The sequence below is a fragment of the Pipistrellus hanaki genome (genome assembly GCF_964339955.1).
Source record: "Pipistrellus hanaki genome assembly, chromosome: X".
In the NCBI taxonomy this organism is placed as follows: Eukaryota; Metazoa; Chordata; class Mammalia; order Chiroptera; family Vespertilionidae; genus Pipistrellus; species Pipistrellus hanaki.
The window spans coordinates 13,076,849-13,095,286 of NC_140524.1; the positions used below are offsets into that span (position 1 = coordinate 13,076,849).

An 18,438-nucleotide genomic window follows, 5' to 3' on the forward strand; every position below is an offset into this window, starting at 1 on the left:
ATTCTCCATCTCTGGTCAGTTCTAAAATATTTTTTTCAGTGTTCTTTTTTTCAACGCAAAAAAGCAACAACCCAGACTGCCTAGTATGCTGACATACAGGTCCAAGGGCCTGTTGCTATGGATATAGATGACTAGGCGAGAGACACAGCGAAGAAGCGAAGAGAGGAGGGGGACCTGAGTGTGTGTGTGTGTGTGTGTGTGTGTGTGTGTTTTTTTAAAGAATGATGCAGAGATCTTTAAAGCCTCGGTATTTTTCCTTCCCTTCATTCCTAAGGGGACTAGAAACACAGGCATATCTCCCGAGTGTTAAAAAGGCATTCAATAATTCCACTGTTATAACAATGGACTTTATATAATGTATGCATTTTATTTTATTTTATTTTATAATATATTTTATTGATTTTTTACAGAGAAGAAGGGAGAGAGATTGAGAGCTAGAAACGTCAATGAGAGAGAAACATCGACCAGCTGCCTCTTGCACACCCCCTACTGGGGATGTGCCCGCAACCAAGGTACATGCCCTTGACTGGAATCGAACCTGGGACCTTTCAGTCTGCAGACGGACGCTCTACCACTGAGCCAAACCGGTTTCGGCTAATGTATGCATTTTAATATTTTAAAATATTCTTTCTAAATACCTCATTTTAATGCTGTTTCAGGCTAAATGTATACATGAAAATATTGCATTTTCTACATGTATTCAAGTCTGAATTCCAGGAAAATCAATATATAAAGTTAAGGATAATACAAGAAGACATTTGTATTTAGACTTTATTTCCAAAATATTTTACTTTTATAATTCCTAATTTACTTAATGATTATACTCCTGATTAGTTTACATATAATTTCAAGATCATATTAATTCCCCAAACAAATACCACCTGTAGTAACAAACAGCTGGTCCAAGAGCATGCAAGGAGCAGAGAGGCCCCCTCCGGGAGTCAGTGTGTAAGATGCACAACCATGTAAGTGGAGCCCCACACACATGACTTTTCACAGATGCATGTGCCGAAAGATGCCATAGGCCCACTAAGGAAACTGCTGCAACTGTCTGAGCTGCTCAGGGACTTGTTTTGCTTTCAGGTTCTTTTTTTTTTGTGTGTGTGTGTGTGTGTGTGTGCTCTGAATAATTGAAAATGTCAGATAGATGACCTTATGATAAGCAAAGTATTCAAGATGATGGATGAAATTGAAGCCTACAGCTGATGAGAAGCAGGAAATCTCAAAGGTGGAATGAGGATTAGCAATGCAGGGGCAGCCCACTGTGAGCACTTGTGATGGCTGGCAGTAATGGGAGAACAACAAAACAGAAAGGAAAAAATAAAACATAAAAAGCATAGCATAATCTGGGGCCATTTAGTGTCAGGCAAACAGCCTTACACCTTGCAGCAGCCTCCCGAGATGTCCGGAAGGCAATGCTATGTAGTCACTGATGTTCACAGTGACAATCCCAGTCAACTTCAGGGGCACCCGAAATTTTCTGCTTAAGAATGCTATGAAGACAATTAAAACAGATTTCTTTGATAATAACATTGTGTGTGTGAGATTATAAACTTCACATACATATATCTATTCATTTCTTGAATTATTTTACATAAATGAGAATACACACTGATGAATATAATGAAGAGACTGTTTTGATAAAGCAACACATTTAGGATTTTACAATTACAGCTTCCCACAACTCCTCGCAGATGCCTCAGTAGCATAGACATTGGGAATAACCATTAACAGCCTAACAGCTCCAAAGAGATTGTAACTTTTGCCTAAGATTCTGATAAAAACCCAAGTTCATTACAGTTCCAAGTTTGCTTAATTTACCTAAAGAATGTTTTCATTTGATTGTAATATATTCTACTTTTAAGATATATTTTGTGATTAAAACTCTCTAACTCAGTGATCTAGTTTTCATATTTAAACTAAGTTTAACTATTAATTTAATCCCACATGTTGTCATGATATGGCAAAACATTCATGTGAAACACCATATACTGTATATAAGATGTTTCTACATGTCATTAAATATACTCACCTTGTTGGCCACTGCGTTGACACTGGGTCTTGCATCATAAATTGTGAGTTTAGAAATTTGTCTGTTAGTCTCCCTGATGACGTCAAGATATTTTTCATCATCTTTATTTCGTTTACCACTCATACCGACGAGAGGCTGACTGCAACGCACAATGACTGTCTTGTTTTCTGGATGAATCCATGACAGCACCTATAGTTAGTACAGAAATTTTGAGCTATTAAAACAAATCTCAAAACAAATAAAACTATAAAAATAAACTACTAACAATCATGATAAAGTGAATTTGCTTTTGCTGAAATGGGATATTTATTCACCTATGATTTCACTGTGTGTGCCCAGAAAAACACATTTAGCAATGTCTCTATTAAGAGATGATTAGAATAATCAAATTGCCTTACTAGTCCTTTTTAATTAGCACCACAGCTAATAGAAGTTGCATGCTTGACTAAAAAAATGTTAAACCACTTAAAGGAAGTAGAAAGCTTCTGATATTATTTCAGTTCTGTAGCTTGCACTGGATTTATCATCACAAAGAAACAACTTTAGCAAAAAGTGAGAGATAAAGGAAATCACCTCTGATATAACATGTTTCTATAATAACAAATCACATCTGCAGGCCATTTTCCCAACAGTCTCAATTCTAGAATAATATGAGGGGTGGATATAACCCAAGGGAAGCAAAAAAGATGCCAGGACAGCCAAAAGAGCTGCCAGAGTCTCTGCAATGAAGAATGGATACCCAGCTCTTAGGAGAGCTTTTCCAGCCTTCACCCACACTCAGGCTTCTCTAATTTTATGCACACACCTAGCACATTTGATACCTGGTTTCCCAGGTCATAGCACACAACCAAAAGTAACTGTAAAAGGTAGCTAATAATGTAATACACCAAAAGCTATAAAACTGTCCACTTTAAATGGGTGAATTGTTTGGTGTACATCTCAAAAAAGCTATATTTAAAAAAAAGCACACAAAGGGAGCCAGGAGGTGAGAGTGTTGGGTAACAGCATGGGCACTGAGGGTGGCTCTAACCTGCATACTGAGCTCATAGCCTCTGTTGCTTCTCTTTCCCCTTTCATCAAATGGGGAGTAATCTTATCCCATGTTGCTGCTGTGAGGATGAAGGAAGAATGACTGCAGGTAAAGTACTCTGCAGTGCAGGGGGTTGGCTAGCTTGAGTAAGCATCAGGCAGGCTAGCAGCCAGTAAAGTCAGATATGGCAAACTATAAAAAGCAGACACAAGAGCTAAAGAAACAACAACTTGAGCTCACTTAATACAAGGCCAAATACTCTTGTCTTTTGAAGTCACCCACTCCAGGAAAGCAAATGACAAGCATTGATATTCATAAAAACTGATGTGCATAATAATGACAATGGGCTGGTGAGAATGATTATATGATAACATGAATACTCATTCATTGAATTTTTGTGCCATGCCAGAGACCAGTTAAAAACATCATTGTGGCCCCTAAGAGTCAGAATTGTGTGGCCCTGGGAAAAAGCACTGGCCCTTACTCAACCTCCATTTTGTAATCTACAGTGTGGAGAGGCGACCTACCCCACCTACTTCCTATAGCCTTTTCTGAAAGAGAGATAAAAGACGTGAGATCACTTTTATGTATCCTATCTAATAAAAGAGTAATATGCAAATTGACCATCACTCCAACACACAAGATGGCTGCCCCATGTAGTCAAAGATGGCCACCCCCATGAGGATACAAGATGGCCCCCACAAGATGGCCAGCATGGGAGGACAGTTGGGAGGGACCAGGCCTTCAAGGGAGGGCAGTTGTGGGAGATCAAGCCTGCAGCGGAGGGCAGTTAGGGGTGACCAGGCCTGCAGGGGAGGGCAGTTAGGGGTAATCAGGCTGACAGGGGAACATTTAGGCATCAATCAGGCTGGCAGGGGAGTGATTAGGGGGTGATCAGGCTGGCAGGCAAAAGCAGTTAAAGGGCAATCAGAAGGGAGGTAGGTGAGCAGTTGGGAGCCAGCAGTCCTGGATTGTGAGAGGGATGTCCGACTGTCTGTTTAGGTCCAATCTAAACGGACAGTCAGACATCCCTTGTGGGGTCCCAGATTGAAGAGGGTGCAGGCTGGGCTGAGAGACACTCCCCCATACAAGAATTTTGTGCACTGGGCCTCTAGTTTATTTATAACTGAATTGAATTTTCAGGTTAATAGAAATACAATTGACATACAATATTGTGTAAAGTGTTGATTTGATATGAGATCAGTTTTAAATAGCAAATCACTACAGATACAAGAGATTTATTATTTGAAAATGACTCTCATCAAGTTTTAAATTTAAATGAGGTAAAATGCAAGAAACTGTTCTGTACCACCAATGCCCTCCTCTCTTTCACCCTTATTCTCTCTGCTTGGGAGATTTAAGACTAGAATCACCACAATATATTAAGAAATGCTACTCTTATGAATTGTTTCACCTCTTACTTTCGTTTTCTTTTGGGATCTCAACTAACTTTAAAAAGGCTGCTTGCTGTATCATCCTGGTACAAATAATGCAAATTTCACAATATCAACTACTATGAGTATTTTTAAAGTATATGGTACCATAATGGGTTATTCTTCTTAAAGTATCTAATAGACATAAATAATTAAGGATACACTCAAAGAGTTAGCCACCAAAAGATGTTTATCATGGTACTGTTTAAAATAGCAAAATATTAATAATTAAGAACCTTAATGACTCATAATAGAAAACTTATTAAATGCATTGTGGTATTCTATTTAATAAAGAGGAAATATGCAAATTGACCATCATGCCAACACACAAGATGGCCGCCCCCATGTGGACAAAAGATGGCTGCCACAAGATGGCCAGCAGGGGTGGGCAGTTGTGGGCGATCAGGCCAGCAGGCGAGGGCAGTTGGGAAGGACCAGGCCTGCAGGGGAGTGCAGTTGGGGGAGACTAGGTCAGCAGGGGAGGGCAGTTGGGAGTGACCAGGCCAACAGGGAAGGACAGTTAGGGTGACCAGGCTGGCAGGGGAGGGCAGTTAGGGGTGACCAGGCCAGTAGGGGAGGGCAGTTAGAGGAAATCAGGCCAGCAGGGGAGCATTTAGGCATCGATCAGGCTGGCAGGGGAGTTGTTAGGGGGTGATCAGACTGTCAGGTAGAAGCAGTTAGGGGCAATTAGGCAGGCAGGCAAGCAGTTGGGAGCCAGCAGTCCTGGATTGGGTGAGGGATATATGACTGCCCATTTAGACCCAATCCCTCGAGGGGTCCCAGATACAGAGGATGCAGGCTGGGCTGAGGGACACCCCACCCCCATGCACAAATTTCATGCACCGGGCCTCTAGAATCTATATACTAGTCTACCAGTAGATATTTATCAGTGTGGAAACTTATTTACAGGATAATGCTTTGTAGAAAAAAGATTCAGACAGATTACAGAATTATTTTATTTTTTTCTAATAAAAATATGCATACATAGAAGGAAGGCTGGAAGGACATATACCACAATGTTAACTCTGATTCTTATAAGACATCAGACTCTTTTTTGCTCATCAGTATTTTCTAAAATATCTAAAATAAAATATGGCCAAGACTGGTTTGGCTCAATGGATAGAGCGTTGGCTTGGGGACTGAAAGGTCCCGGGTTCGATTCTGGTCAAGGGCATGTACCTTGGTTGCGGGCAAATCCCCAGTAGGGGGTGTCCAAGAGGCAGCTGATCGATGTCTATCTCTCATCGATGTTTCTAACTCTCTATCTCTCTCCCTTCCTCTCTGTACAAAATCAATAAAATATATTTAAAAAAAATAAATAAAATATGTTTTACTTATGTTAAAGACTTTCATAACAATAAAATAAACATGTTTGAGGATAAAAAAGTATTTATCCATTAATGGGAACATTAACACATGTGGATTATTTTATTAATCAGTGATATTTTATAAGTTTTTTTTTCTAATTTCGAGACTGCTTTCCCATCTATTCTTTTTTTATTTTTATATGGGCTTAAAAACTAAATATCAAGTATTAATGATTTATCATTGAAAGCAAGTATGTTTTCTGGGTTACTCAAGAGTCAGGGGTCAGAAAGTACACCAGAAAGAGTATATTATGTACTATTAAATATTATTAAGCCTAGTAATCTATAAAGATATAGGAATAATAGACAGCTTAGCCTCAGTTTTGTTAGGAAAAATAAATGCCAATTGGTGGCCATCACAAAGTAAGAAGTACCCATAAAATGGTTCAACAAAAAGTTAAGCATTCTATTTGCTCTAAAGTGGGTTCTCATTCATATAGAATAGTGGAAACTATTGGATTAAGATGGTAGCCTGAGCATAAGGGACTGGGCCAAATTGGTTCATTTCCTCTCCTGCTCCAAATCCTATGAAACATTTATATACACGTAAGTGCATGCACGCGCGTGCGCGCGCGCACACACACACACACACACACACACACACACACCCCTTTGTTACAGTAGATGCTCAATAAACATTAACTGAATAAAGGAGTGAATAAAAACAATTCACGCTACCCTAATCCAGTTCTCCTGTGGACAAGGCATATATTAGCAAGACAGAACGCCAGGGTAAATATGGAGTTTGTGGCTATGGCACAGGAAAATATGTCCAAATAGAGAACAAGAGTAGTGAACTTGTAACTAGCTTCCTTAGCACCGTGCTCTAACAAAATGAGCTAAAAACATACTTTCAGGTACAATATATATAATGAAGATATGAACAGACACTCATAACTAGAGAACCAAGTGAATTTTAAAAGTTGCAATTATTTTTTGACAGTATACAAACATTTCACACAAATGTCCTTTTAAGAATAAAATTATCTAGACTTGGCATTAAACCTTAATTTCTTCAACCTTGTTTTTAAACCAAAACAAAACAATGTACTTACTATTATGACAAGCCCTGAAAATTAACAGAAGGGAAAACATTCTCTAAAATTTTAGTCAATAAAATTTATGTACACAGAAGACAGTGTGACTTGTATATACATATTTAAGAAGCAGGGGTGAGGGCATGTTCTTTGGGTTAGGAGTGGCCAATGAGGAAAAAAGGAGACACATGGAATGCTATATGTAATACTTTAAACAATAAATAGTTAAAAATATATTTAAGAAGCAAAGGAAACTTTGGGAACTAGGTCCCATGATACTATAAGTATAAGTTTGAAGTAATCTGTACTTGGATCCAGTTTGCAAATGATATTAAGGCAACTTGCAAATATATTGAGGATAAGCACATCCTAATAAAGGTGAATATACATAAAAACCTATACTTAAATGCTCTATAACATAAGATAGTACCTTGTTTCCAGCATGGCCCAGCTGACATTTATCAAGAGCCTATCATATATCAGGTATTGTACTACAAAGATGAAAACCACAAAGACCCTGTCCTACTGTCTTTCCATCCATCTAGCACTTGGTTTACATATGATAGTAGTATTTGTACCCTCCCTTGAATAAGAATTACTTGTGTTTATTCCCCATTATTTATGGTGAGCTCTTGGAAGGCAGGTGTTGTCTTTCTTATTTTCCCCATTAGCCTGGTGTTATGCACTCAAAAGGCACTTGACAATTACTTGTTGGATTGAAATCCTAGAGTGTTTCTCTGAATTACTTCACTATTGTTCTTGTGGAATAAAAGGCACTCTGAAAAAACAACATTAATTGCATACTCACTGGAATTCGATTTCGGGATCTGAAAGTTGCAACTCTCTTTAGATCTTCATCTGTGGCACGAAATGGAACCACCAAGAGAGGAGGGTAAGTGTCACACAGTTCATAGCACTTATTAATAAAAGTTATTCTCCAGTGGTGATTGGGCAAGCCCTGCAGGAAAAAAGGAAGTCCAAGTAAGTACTGCATGACTTCATCTCTGCATTAGCCTTGAGTCTCCTTTCTTCATTCAGAATTTGCAAATGCATCTTTGACCACAGTGTAGTGACAGTCTACTGATTTATAATAAGGGAGCCAAATCAATAATCCAGACAACATAAGAACACAAGACAAACACTGGTGGTTTCCAAAGTTCTAAACTGTCATTGGTAAATAAAGATTCTCTTGATTTTGAGCTCTTCCTTTATTTCATGTCAAACTATTCTTTACTACTAGTAAAATAAAGATAAATGCAAGTTCATTCCCTACCCATGTATCCCCCCAACCTAGAAAAAGTATATCCTGTACTCTGTGTCTGATTGAGGATAGAAAAGAGATCAGGCAACTCCCTTTCCCTACTCAAAACATAGTAAATGTTTCAGTCTGCTCCACAGTAGAAAGAGGCTAAGTATATGAAGAAAGTCGCAGAGGGGAAGTAAATGAAAACCCCTCTTGGGGAAGCTCATTTCGCCACCTCCTAAGAGTTTTTTCAATCAGGTTGTTTTGGATTGGTGATTGGCATATAGGTTGTGTGAGAAACAGAGTAATTTGCAGTCTACACAGACTGCACAGGGAGCTATGGAAGATACTTCCCACCCTATCATCTACCCATCAAATTTTATCTATTGTGAACAAGAGCCAGAGGTGGTGGAATATTCTCTCCCCATACTCACAAATACACAGATACAGACACAAAAGTAAGCTATGTGGGTGCTTGGTTTGGGGACAGACATTGTACCTTTTCTTTAGGTCTGGTCCTATAGACCACGGACCAAACAGGTGAGTCTGATGCTGAGTCCAATTAGAAAGTTACAAGTCCCATCAGAAAGTTATAAGAAAAAAAGATGGAATGAAATGGCAGTCTGGAACAAAATACCTTCAACAGTTCATATATGCATGCAATCTTAAAAACAGGAACTGTTTTGTTTCAATCTAGAAGCTTTGATCTTAAAATGTCTTAATATTGTCAATAACACTCTTAAAATAAGGCACAAATGTTTTATACTTAATACTACAGAGATCTCCAAACCATGCAAAATGTTTGAATAGTTCTTCTTCTGCCTCAATAACCGATCCAGAACAAAGGTTACTAAAATGAGAGGTATACACAGACTTTGAAAAGAATAGTCTAAAGCTGATTTCTAGAAGCAATAGCACATACTTCCTCATATGTGTGCTCTAGAGATAAACTCCTATACCGCCATTTTTGAGCATTGGATCTGCCTATGAATACACACACCACTGATCAAGACTAAATGGAAATCAAATGAGGTCCTTAGTAGAGGTGGTGGCTAGATGTTTTTGTCTCAAGTCTAGAGTTCTGCATTTTACTTTACCTTCACTGCCTCTACACATAACACAACTGGCTTGAATTGATTCTCAAAGGTCATTCAACAAAATTTTCCAATTATTTTAAGAAGTTTTAGAATGATAATTATGAAAACTTCCATCACAAAATTCCTAGCTGTGCTATAGATTTGGTTATACTAGAGGTCTATTTTGGCTCTTGTTACATAACATGCACAGGATCTTCTTCACAAACATGCCACAAGAGACCTTTGTTCCTGAACATCCAACATTATTCCAAGCCTCTTGCCTTTACTACAGCAAATAAATATGCATGTAGGTGATATTTACATAAGAAAGCATTAAAGGGAAATTCTAACATATATTCATCAAAGCTTTCTGGGAAAAGACGTTATTATAGGAAAATAGTTCTAATTAATTTGAATCTACAAACCAGAATGTATATCATTGAAACCTGTCATTAATAGTTAGGCTTCCAAATATACAAATATATAGCGACATCAACTCCTAAATAGGAAGCTATTAGAGGTTTGACTATTTTAGACTACAAGTATTTGCTTTATTTCATGACCAACATATAACTGATATTCTTCATGTAAGGGAAAGAAACAGAACTTAGCCAGCCAGCCTTCAATGCAACTTGAATATGGCGATGGGATAAATAGACAGAATAAGCTATATTATACCACTGACATTAAAAACATCTTTGGCAAGGATGTTATTGATCCTCAAATAGCATGCCTGGTGACATATTGTCACCATGCCTGACTCAGATTCACTACATGCCACAGTACCTATTAGCTTACCTGCCTTCTGTATTCTTCAACTGGATTATAAACCATCCATCCATCCACGTTAAACTTTTCTTCATTTAAAAATGCAAATATTGGCTAGAAAAGGCAAACAAAAAGAATTTAAAGTTCAGTGTGAAGAAACAAATTATATATTAATACTACATCCTTTTTCACCAGATTTTCCTACTATAAAATCACAGCCAAACCTGAAACTTCCAATAAATAAATAATAGTGAAAAAATCATACTCAAATTATACTACCTTTTGTCTTCAGTAATTACTTTTGAGACCTTAATTTTTATGGCCATGGACATCTCTCTTAATTATTATTTTTAAATGATGTTCCACAAAAACCAGATTTTTCAGACCAGAAAATGCCTACTAATTTTAAATAGTATTAGACATCAATCAGATAAGTCACCAAAAATGTGAAATGAAATTTAAAAATGATTATTAAAAAGTGCAACCAGCTCAAAAGGGAACAATGACATGTTTATTATTTTTTAAAAGACAGGACATTAGGGAAATTCTTAATTAAATGTTCTTTGTGAATTCTGAATCAAAGCCCTGATGTCTATGAAATACCAGGATTCAGATCGCTCATCTCTTTTCTACTTAGGCTCACTATTGAGGAGTCCATATTGATGAGTTTCATGGCTTCTAATACTATCCATACCCTAAGCAATTCCTAAATATCTATCACTCTCTAGCCACTACTCTGATTCCCAGACTTAGCTATCCAGGTTCCCACTCCACAACTCCAGACTGCCTAAAAGGCGTCTGGAAGACTTTGGGTTAACACATGTAATCCTGCTCCTCCCACAACCTCCTCATTTCAGCAGATGACAGCCCCATCCTTCTAGTTGATTGAGCCAAAAACCTTATTAGCCTCATCAACTCCTTGTTAACCACCCTGGTTTCAACCTCCACCATTGTCCACATGGATCATTGTAATAACCTCCTAACTGATCCCTTGCTTTAATCTTTACTTCTAAAGTCAGAGTAAGAGTTGGCTTTCTATCTTGCTTGGAGTTAAAGTGTAAGTACTTTCAATGGTTTATATGGCTGTCCACCACCTGACCACATCCCCTGACACGTTTTTATGCTCCCCCTTCTCTAGCCACACTGGCTTCCAGTGATGCCCCTGTAAAGCATCAGGCTCTTACCAACCTCTGGGCTTTTGTGCCTGCTGTTCCAGCTGCCTTTGAAATCCTTTATCTTCATGGGTTCCCCCCTGCTACTTTTTTCATATCACTGTTCAAATGTAACCTTAATCAATGAGACTCTCTGACACCCTGTAGAAAATAAATATGCTACCTCTACAACTGTACCCCTGTTATTTCCCCCTACGCTTTATGACCATTTGATATATTATAATATAATTACTTATTTCTTTACTTTTGGACCTCTATCGTTCCCTCCCCTAAAACATGGGTTCCATGAAGGTAGACATTTGTGTTCACATCCTGCATCCCAAGTAATTGGAATAGTGTCTGGCCCATTGTAGGCAGGACACTAGTACATATTTATTGACCGAATGAAAATGTGAAGCCTTATATAGACCCTGAACAACTACGTTCTCTAAGGGAACCAAGTCTGGGCACTTTTCCTCCATGTATCTTCCTTCTCACCCATTTTCTGTTATAGTCCACAACTTTGAATGCAAGCAATCCCTCCCATGCATTACAGAGAATTTCTGGGAAAATATCATTTAGCAGTAATAGTTTACTGTATTTAAGTAGCAAAAGGTTTGAAATGAAAACTAGTCAAGAACATGCTCTCCAGACTGTCTTCTTGAAATTTCCAAAGGACATGGCACCCTCAGCAGGTCTTAACTCAGGCAGTGCTAGGCCTAAGTGCTGAGTATTGTGTGATAGATAGCATGTCGAAAACACATTAGTAATGGTGCTGATATAGCTAAGCAATTCTTTGAGGCATTACCTTAACATTGCATCCACAGCAATACTTAATTATTCAGTACCACTGGGAAAAACAAGATAATGGGACTTTTGGTGAAAAGAGCACTAATATGTATAGTGAACTTCTTTATCCAAAAATAGAATCTATAGAACGTATCTAAGTATTCTCTTTGTGACATCTGAGCGCCAGATACTACACTGGTCAGGACATGGCACAGGTAAATACTTAATATTGCAATGTTGTTGACATACTGTGGATAACAGATGGTTTGAGACATAAGGCTGTACTGTCACTTGCTTCAGAAGAAAACCTAGGATATGCTTTTTTGAAATAAGTTCCTGATCTCAACATGGTTTTGTTAGTTTTGTTTGTTTGTTTGGTTTTAGTTATATGCATCTTTCCCATAAAGCTCAAGTGAATACATTGGCCTTTCAAAAACGAAGAATAAAATTGCTAACTCAAAGGTAAGATAAAGCTTTCTCTCCAGAAAAATCATCATGTGTATCAGGGGTCCTCAAACTTTTTAAAGTGGGGGCCAGATCACGGTCCCTCAGAGAGCTGGAGGGCCGGACTATATGAACTACTAATTCCTACTGTAACACCTCGGCTGCGCTCACTGCCCAAAAAACCTGGCGGGCCGGATCAGACTCCTCTGCGGGCCGCATGTGGCCCGCGGGCCGTAGTTTGAAGACCCCTGAATTAATGCAATATTTTTTGACTTGTCAGAAGCATTTTCAATGTAAATTTCAGCATTTAACCAGCAGCATTTTCAATGTAAATTACTATTTCTCAATCATTAATAATAAAGCAACTCCCTTTTTCTTCAAATATGTTCTTTTATCTTACATCAAAATCACTGGTAAGTGTAATATAAGTTTACCAGACTGTTACTATCAGAAGATAAAGGCTATATATCCCAAACAAAAATCATCTCCATATTTTCTTTAATATGTTTGACTTAAGAGAACTCTGAATACAAGTGATATTTTAAAAATTGTCATTAATATGAGAATGCTACAATGTCCTCATGTAGGAACATATCAGGTAGCCTTTCTCAAGACATTGTTCTAGAATGACACTTCCTGTTCTGAGTGACGTCCAGATATATAGGATGAGTCAAGGAACTGGCATTCTTTATCCCTGAAATGTGACTATGAGAACTCTATGATGGAAACAGCTCCTACGCCAATTTTGATACTAAGAGTCAGACTTCAAATATTTCAGGAAAATTCCATGTATTTCTTGTCATGAAATATACAGCAACACATCTAATATTGAAGTGGAGCTTCTGGTGGAAAAGTCCAAGAGCTTAAACCAACATTCTAACCTCCCAAATAAATTAACTTACAAATACAAGAAAATATATTTTTAAAAAGCATTACTTGTTAGTGTTCACATTGTATTTTTCTTTAAAAACTAAGTTGTTTATAAATTACTTGGCTCTACTGAAGCAATCTAAAAGGACCACAATTTTAAAAAGTTAAACATACCAGAACTTCCCAGACATTTTAATTTTTATCTTTTCTCCCTTAAAGATTTAAATAAGAGAACAAAGCAAGAATTTTAAAACATAAGCTCTCAAATAGAGTAACAAAAATGTGAATTATTTTAAAAAATAAAAACTACTAGCCACTAAAGCAAGAATAACAAATCCTATTCCTCTGTACCTCATTATTAACAAGTACAAAATTCCTTACAAGTGGTAACTTTTTATAAGTCTAATTAAAGTTCCTGACTAAAAACTGTTAAAACCTAAAAGAATGGATTACATGTCAAGGTTTTTAACTGTCTCTTTTTCTTCCTCTTACAGATAATACATTTGTAAGGCGCTGAGTCTTTTAGTGCTTTGTTAGCAGATTGACATTATCCTTAAGTAACCTTGGGTGAGTTTGGAGCCTTTCTTTGGGAAATCGAAGTCCCATGGACAGAACTGGTTCTAGAAGACTGATAATGAAGTCCATTCCATGAACCCAACCAACATCAGTTTCATTTTATGGCCTATTCACAACTCAAAAATGGTTCAGTCCCAGCTTTAGTGAGACCTCAGAGCAGAAAAGTGTTAGCTTCCAGTTGATGGTTCTGGAAGGCCTCGTGGCTTTCTTCTAGGGCCTGGTCCTTCACCTCGGCGCTCTCTCAGATTCACTGGTTGAGCAGTTTCCCAAGTTATCAGTCAATGCCTGTGCCCCACCTCACCCCCTCTGAACCACAATCTCTAGGGGGTGATCGCCCTGATCCTAAAGGTTCATGTGGAATACACCAGAACACTTAGTAGGACAGTCTAAGGGTTCTGTGTGGTCAAGGTATTACAGGGGAGGGGATGTTTACTTTTTAAAAATTATTTTAGCTCAGCTGGCATGGTTAAGTGGTTGAGCATCTACCTATGAACCAGGAGGTTGTGGTCTGATTCCCAGGCAGGGCACATTGTTCATATTACAGGCTTGATCCTCAGTGTGGGAGCAGGAGGCAGTCAATCAATGATTCTCTCTCATCAGTGTTGTTTCTATACTTTTTTCCCTCTCCCTTCCTCTCTGAAATCAATAAAAAAATATATATTGTTAAAAAATTATTTGAAATAATTGTAAATTTACAAGAATTTGAAAAGAAATGTATAGGGAAATCCTAGGCACCCTTCACACAACCTCCCCAATATGAACATCTTACATAACTAGAGCACAATATCTAAATCAGGAAACTGAAATCAGAAAACATATACTCTCAAGTCTTACCCCTAGCTTCAAGTGAATGGGTCTTCTTTTATTTGGTTCTATATTAGTATTTGGACATTTAACCAATTCAGATTCCTTCTAGTTAAGAGATACCATGCACGGAGACTTAAAAAACAAACAAACAACAACCCACAACAATCATGTTCATTTTTCCAGTATAAAAAACAGCACAATGCAATATTTGAAAAATGTTAAAGGACAAAGTTGAGATAAATCTCCAATTCAACCCAGGGATAAAAACAGCTCTAACAAAGAGAATGTAACTTGTCATTTTAATTTAGCTACATTTATTACTGTTGTGTCTTGTTGGAGGAGGGGAGGAAATAGTCTGAAAAAACAACAGATTTTGGCTTTCACTTAATTAGCCATTATTTTAAATAAAGATGCATCAACTTGCTTAAAGCACATCTAGATTAGATTTATTTTTATTGAGTAGAAGCTATAAATGATAAGCAATTCATGAGTGCCCTTCTTTGAGGAAGGAGGGCTGTCTGTCACCAAATCAGAATTCCTAGACTCATGAAGCCCCCTCCCAGACAGCTTCTTCCCCCAAACATATGTGATGTGTTATCTCAGAACTGGATGTTTAACAGATTTATAGAAATTAAATATCATCCAAAAGGAATACAGTTACAGAGGAAAATCATTTTCATAGTATTCAGGGCAATAACTTGATAAACCTGTAGATTTAACAGTGCTTTCAAATGGAGTTTCCACCATGCAGTGGAATGGTCATTGATGGATATAATTTTTAGGAAAAGCAGACCCCTTCCCCCCTGCCCCCAAGGTTTTATTTTCTTTATTTAAAAAACACTGCAGTTTACTATTTAAATCTTCAATTAATGGTGACCCTTTTATACAGACAGAGTCACTAAAGACAGGTATGAATTTGGGAAGAAAACTGAAAGAGACTGGGGCAGAGAGGCGGCGGGCCTGGCTCCTGATGGGTGGTGTGGGCACTTGTGTTTCAGCTGGGGCAGGCAAGCCAATTTTTTTTCTTTATTGATAAAGGTATTACATATGTGTCCTTATCCTCCCATTGCCCCCCCCCCCCACTCATGTCCTCACCATCCTGGTGTCTGTGCCCATTGGTTATGCTTATATGCATGCATACAAGTCCTTTGGTTGATCTCTTCCCCTTACCCCCACCTTCCCCTACCTTCCCTCTGAGGTTTGATGGTCTGACTGATGTTTCTCTGTCTCTGGATCTGTTTTTGTTCATCAGTTTATGTTGATCATTATATTCCACAAATGAGTTAGATCATGTGATATTTCTCTTTCTCTGGCTGACTTATTTCGCTTAGCATAATGCTCTCCAGTTCCATCCATGCTGTTGCAAATGGTAAGAACTCCTTCTTTTTTACTGCAGCATAGTATTTCATTGTGTAGATGTACCACAATTTTTTAATTAACTCATCTGCTGATGGGCACTTAGGCTGTTTCCAAATCTTAGCTATGGTAAATTGTATTACTGGTGGGAATGCAGATTGGTGCAGCTACTGTGGAGAAGAGTATGGAGTTTCCTCAAAAAACTAAAAATGGAACTCCCGTTTGACCCAGTGATCCCACTTCTAGGAATATATTCCAAGAAACAGGAACACCAATCAGAAAGGATATATGCACCAATTCCTCTTATTATTGACTTGAACCGTATTTCTTCCTATACACAGCCCTCATAATAAAATCACATTTTCCAGAAGTATCCTATCTAATAAAGAGGGAATATGCTAACTGACCTTCATGCAGTCACAAAGATGGTGGCACCCACAGCCAATAAGGGGGGAAATGCTAATTGGCTGCTATGCCCTCAAAGATGGCGGCACCAATAGCCACAGATAGTGGCTCCCAATCCCCTCAACCTCACTGGGGCACCTGCCTCTGGAGCCCCCAGTCCCCTCAGCTCCCCAGCCCCACAGGGCTGGCCCTAGACACAGGAAAGCCTTGGATGGCGGCTGCCTAGCCACCCAGGGCTGCCTGAGGCTCAGGTAACCAGGGCCAGCAGAAGCTTGTACTGCTGGCAGTGGCAGCAGCAGAGGTGCGATGGGGGCATTGCCTTCCCGGTTGCTGGTTACCTCCTGCCCCTGAGGGCTCCCGGACTGTGAGAGGGGATAGGCTGGGCTGAGGGGTTCCCCCTACTCCAGTGCATGAATTTTCATGCACCAGGTCTCTAGTTATTCATAATACGTTCAGAATCACGATTGCTTTTTCTTCATTTTTTCCCCCTTGACTGGGTAGGTGTTTTAGTCTCTTGTGTTTGTTCTTTTATGCCAGATAAGGGATGTTTGAAAATGATTTCATTATCTTCATCATCATTCATTTCAGCCACTTCAAATTTTTGTTTATCTAAAAATGTTGGTGTACAAAGTGGTGTAGGGCCCTGGCTAACCACAGTCTCCTCAGGAGTTTTAGGAATGGCTGAAGTCTTCTTCTTCTTAGGTAAAGCTTGTCTATTTTTGGATTTCTGAAGGTCAGTGTTTAAAGCATTGTTTTTCTCCTTTTTATGTAAAATCAATGAAGGAAAATAATAATTAATTCCCTTCTTTAATAATTAATTCCCTTCTTAGTCTCTTCCTGAGTAATTTTTTATTTTTAAATCGCTCCTCCATCCGCAGCCTTTCAAGAAGTGTCTGGTTCTGATTATACCGTTTCACTGCTGGATAAGACGGGGATTCTTAAATGGAAGATGCCACTCTCTAAAAACTTCCTCGTGTACTTTCTCAGGTGACATAAAATATCACTTCAAGAGTCTTTCACCAAAAAGGTAGTTGTTCATTGTTTTAGCAACTACCTTGGCAACATTTTCAGATTCAAATTCCATGAAGGCATAGCCTCTGCTATTTCCAGTCCTTTTGCTTCTGGACAGCCTGAATCTCATAACAGTGCCAAACTGGGAGAAATATGCTCAGATCTGGGTTTCGTAAAGTGCTGGAGGTAGGTGGCCCACATAAATTACCCCAGGAGTAAGTTTTCCTTTTTCTTGATTCTGTTTCTAAGTTGAGCTCTGGTGGTCCTGAGCTATCTCCTTGTGAAACTTGGCATCCTCCTGCGGGTTCAGGGACAGGAGCAGCTGGGCTGGGCCTACGGAGACCACCATGCTGACAGCATTCGAGCCATAGAGCTCCAGAGCAGACCCTTTTTATGCCAAAAATAAATAGCAACTCTGAATATCTGGCCTTAAAAATTCAGGGGACCACTCACTAAATACTTCTTTCCTGATAGAATTTTGCAATCTTTGAACAGGAATTTAAGTGAGAATTTTTTTCTAATTTGATTTCTGAAATTGAAGACATCTGTCTTTATAGAAAGCTTCAATGTACCATGAAAGGGTGTAGCAAGGTAAAAATGACCTCATTTTCATCTTTTACATTATACTTGAAAAATAAGACTATCTTTATATAAGGAAAAAAGCTTTCATTAAAGTTGAAAGGAAATACCAAAAATTTTAAGGAAGAATCATAGGAAATACTAAAACTTAACAAAGATTATAATTCCAAGCAACATCTTCACGCTGGACAGTGATTTCAGCCTATTTCACATGATTTGACTCTGTAAGTTAATTCATATAACTGCATAAAAAAATAACTGTATCCCCAAAATGGACAAAAGTCTCATAGGTCAAACTCAACTAGCACATAAATTACCATTTATACTTTGTTTGCATAAATAATTATCCTTATCCTATTTCTACCACTTTCCCTGGGGAAAATGGTTTAATATTCCTGGGTCACCACTACCTTCATACATATATATAGATAGATATTCATTTATTCAAGAAAGGACCACAAAAG

General features: G+C 38.3%; 1 protein-coding gene and 1 pseudogene across 3 annotated transcripts in view; both read right to left on the reverse strand.

Annotated features, from left to right (window-relative positions):
* MTM1 (myotubularin 1) overlaps positions 1 to 18,438 on the reverse strand; it is a 105,831-nt gene that overhangs the window by 22,101 nt on the left and 65,292 nt on the right. For both annotated transcript variants that reach the window (XM_084871207.1, XM_084871206.1), the window contains exons 7-9: positions 10,017 to 10,100; positions 7,708 to 7,857; positions 2,033 to 2,221 (exon numbers count right to left, since the gene is read on the reverse strand). In XM_084871207.1, coding sequence (XP_084727333.1) covers positions 2,033 to 2,221; positions 7,708 to 7,857; positions 10,017 to 10,100 — 423 coding nt within the window. The remainder of the gene's footprint in view (positions 1 to 2,032; positions 2,222 to 7,707; positions 7,858 to 10,016; positions 10,101 to 18,438) is intronic.
* On the reverse strand, positions 16,853 to 17,816 carry LOC311615773 (MKI67 FHA domain-interacting nucleolar phosphoprotein-like; annotated as a pseudogene). The gene has a single exon. The product of its transcript is annotated as an MKI67 FHA domain-interacting nucleolar phosphoprotein-like (transcript).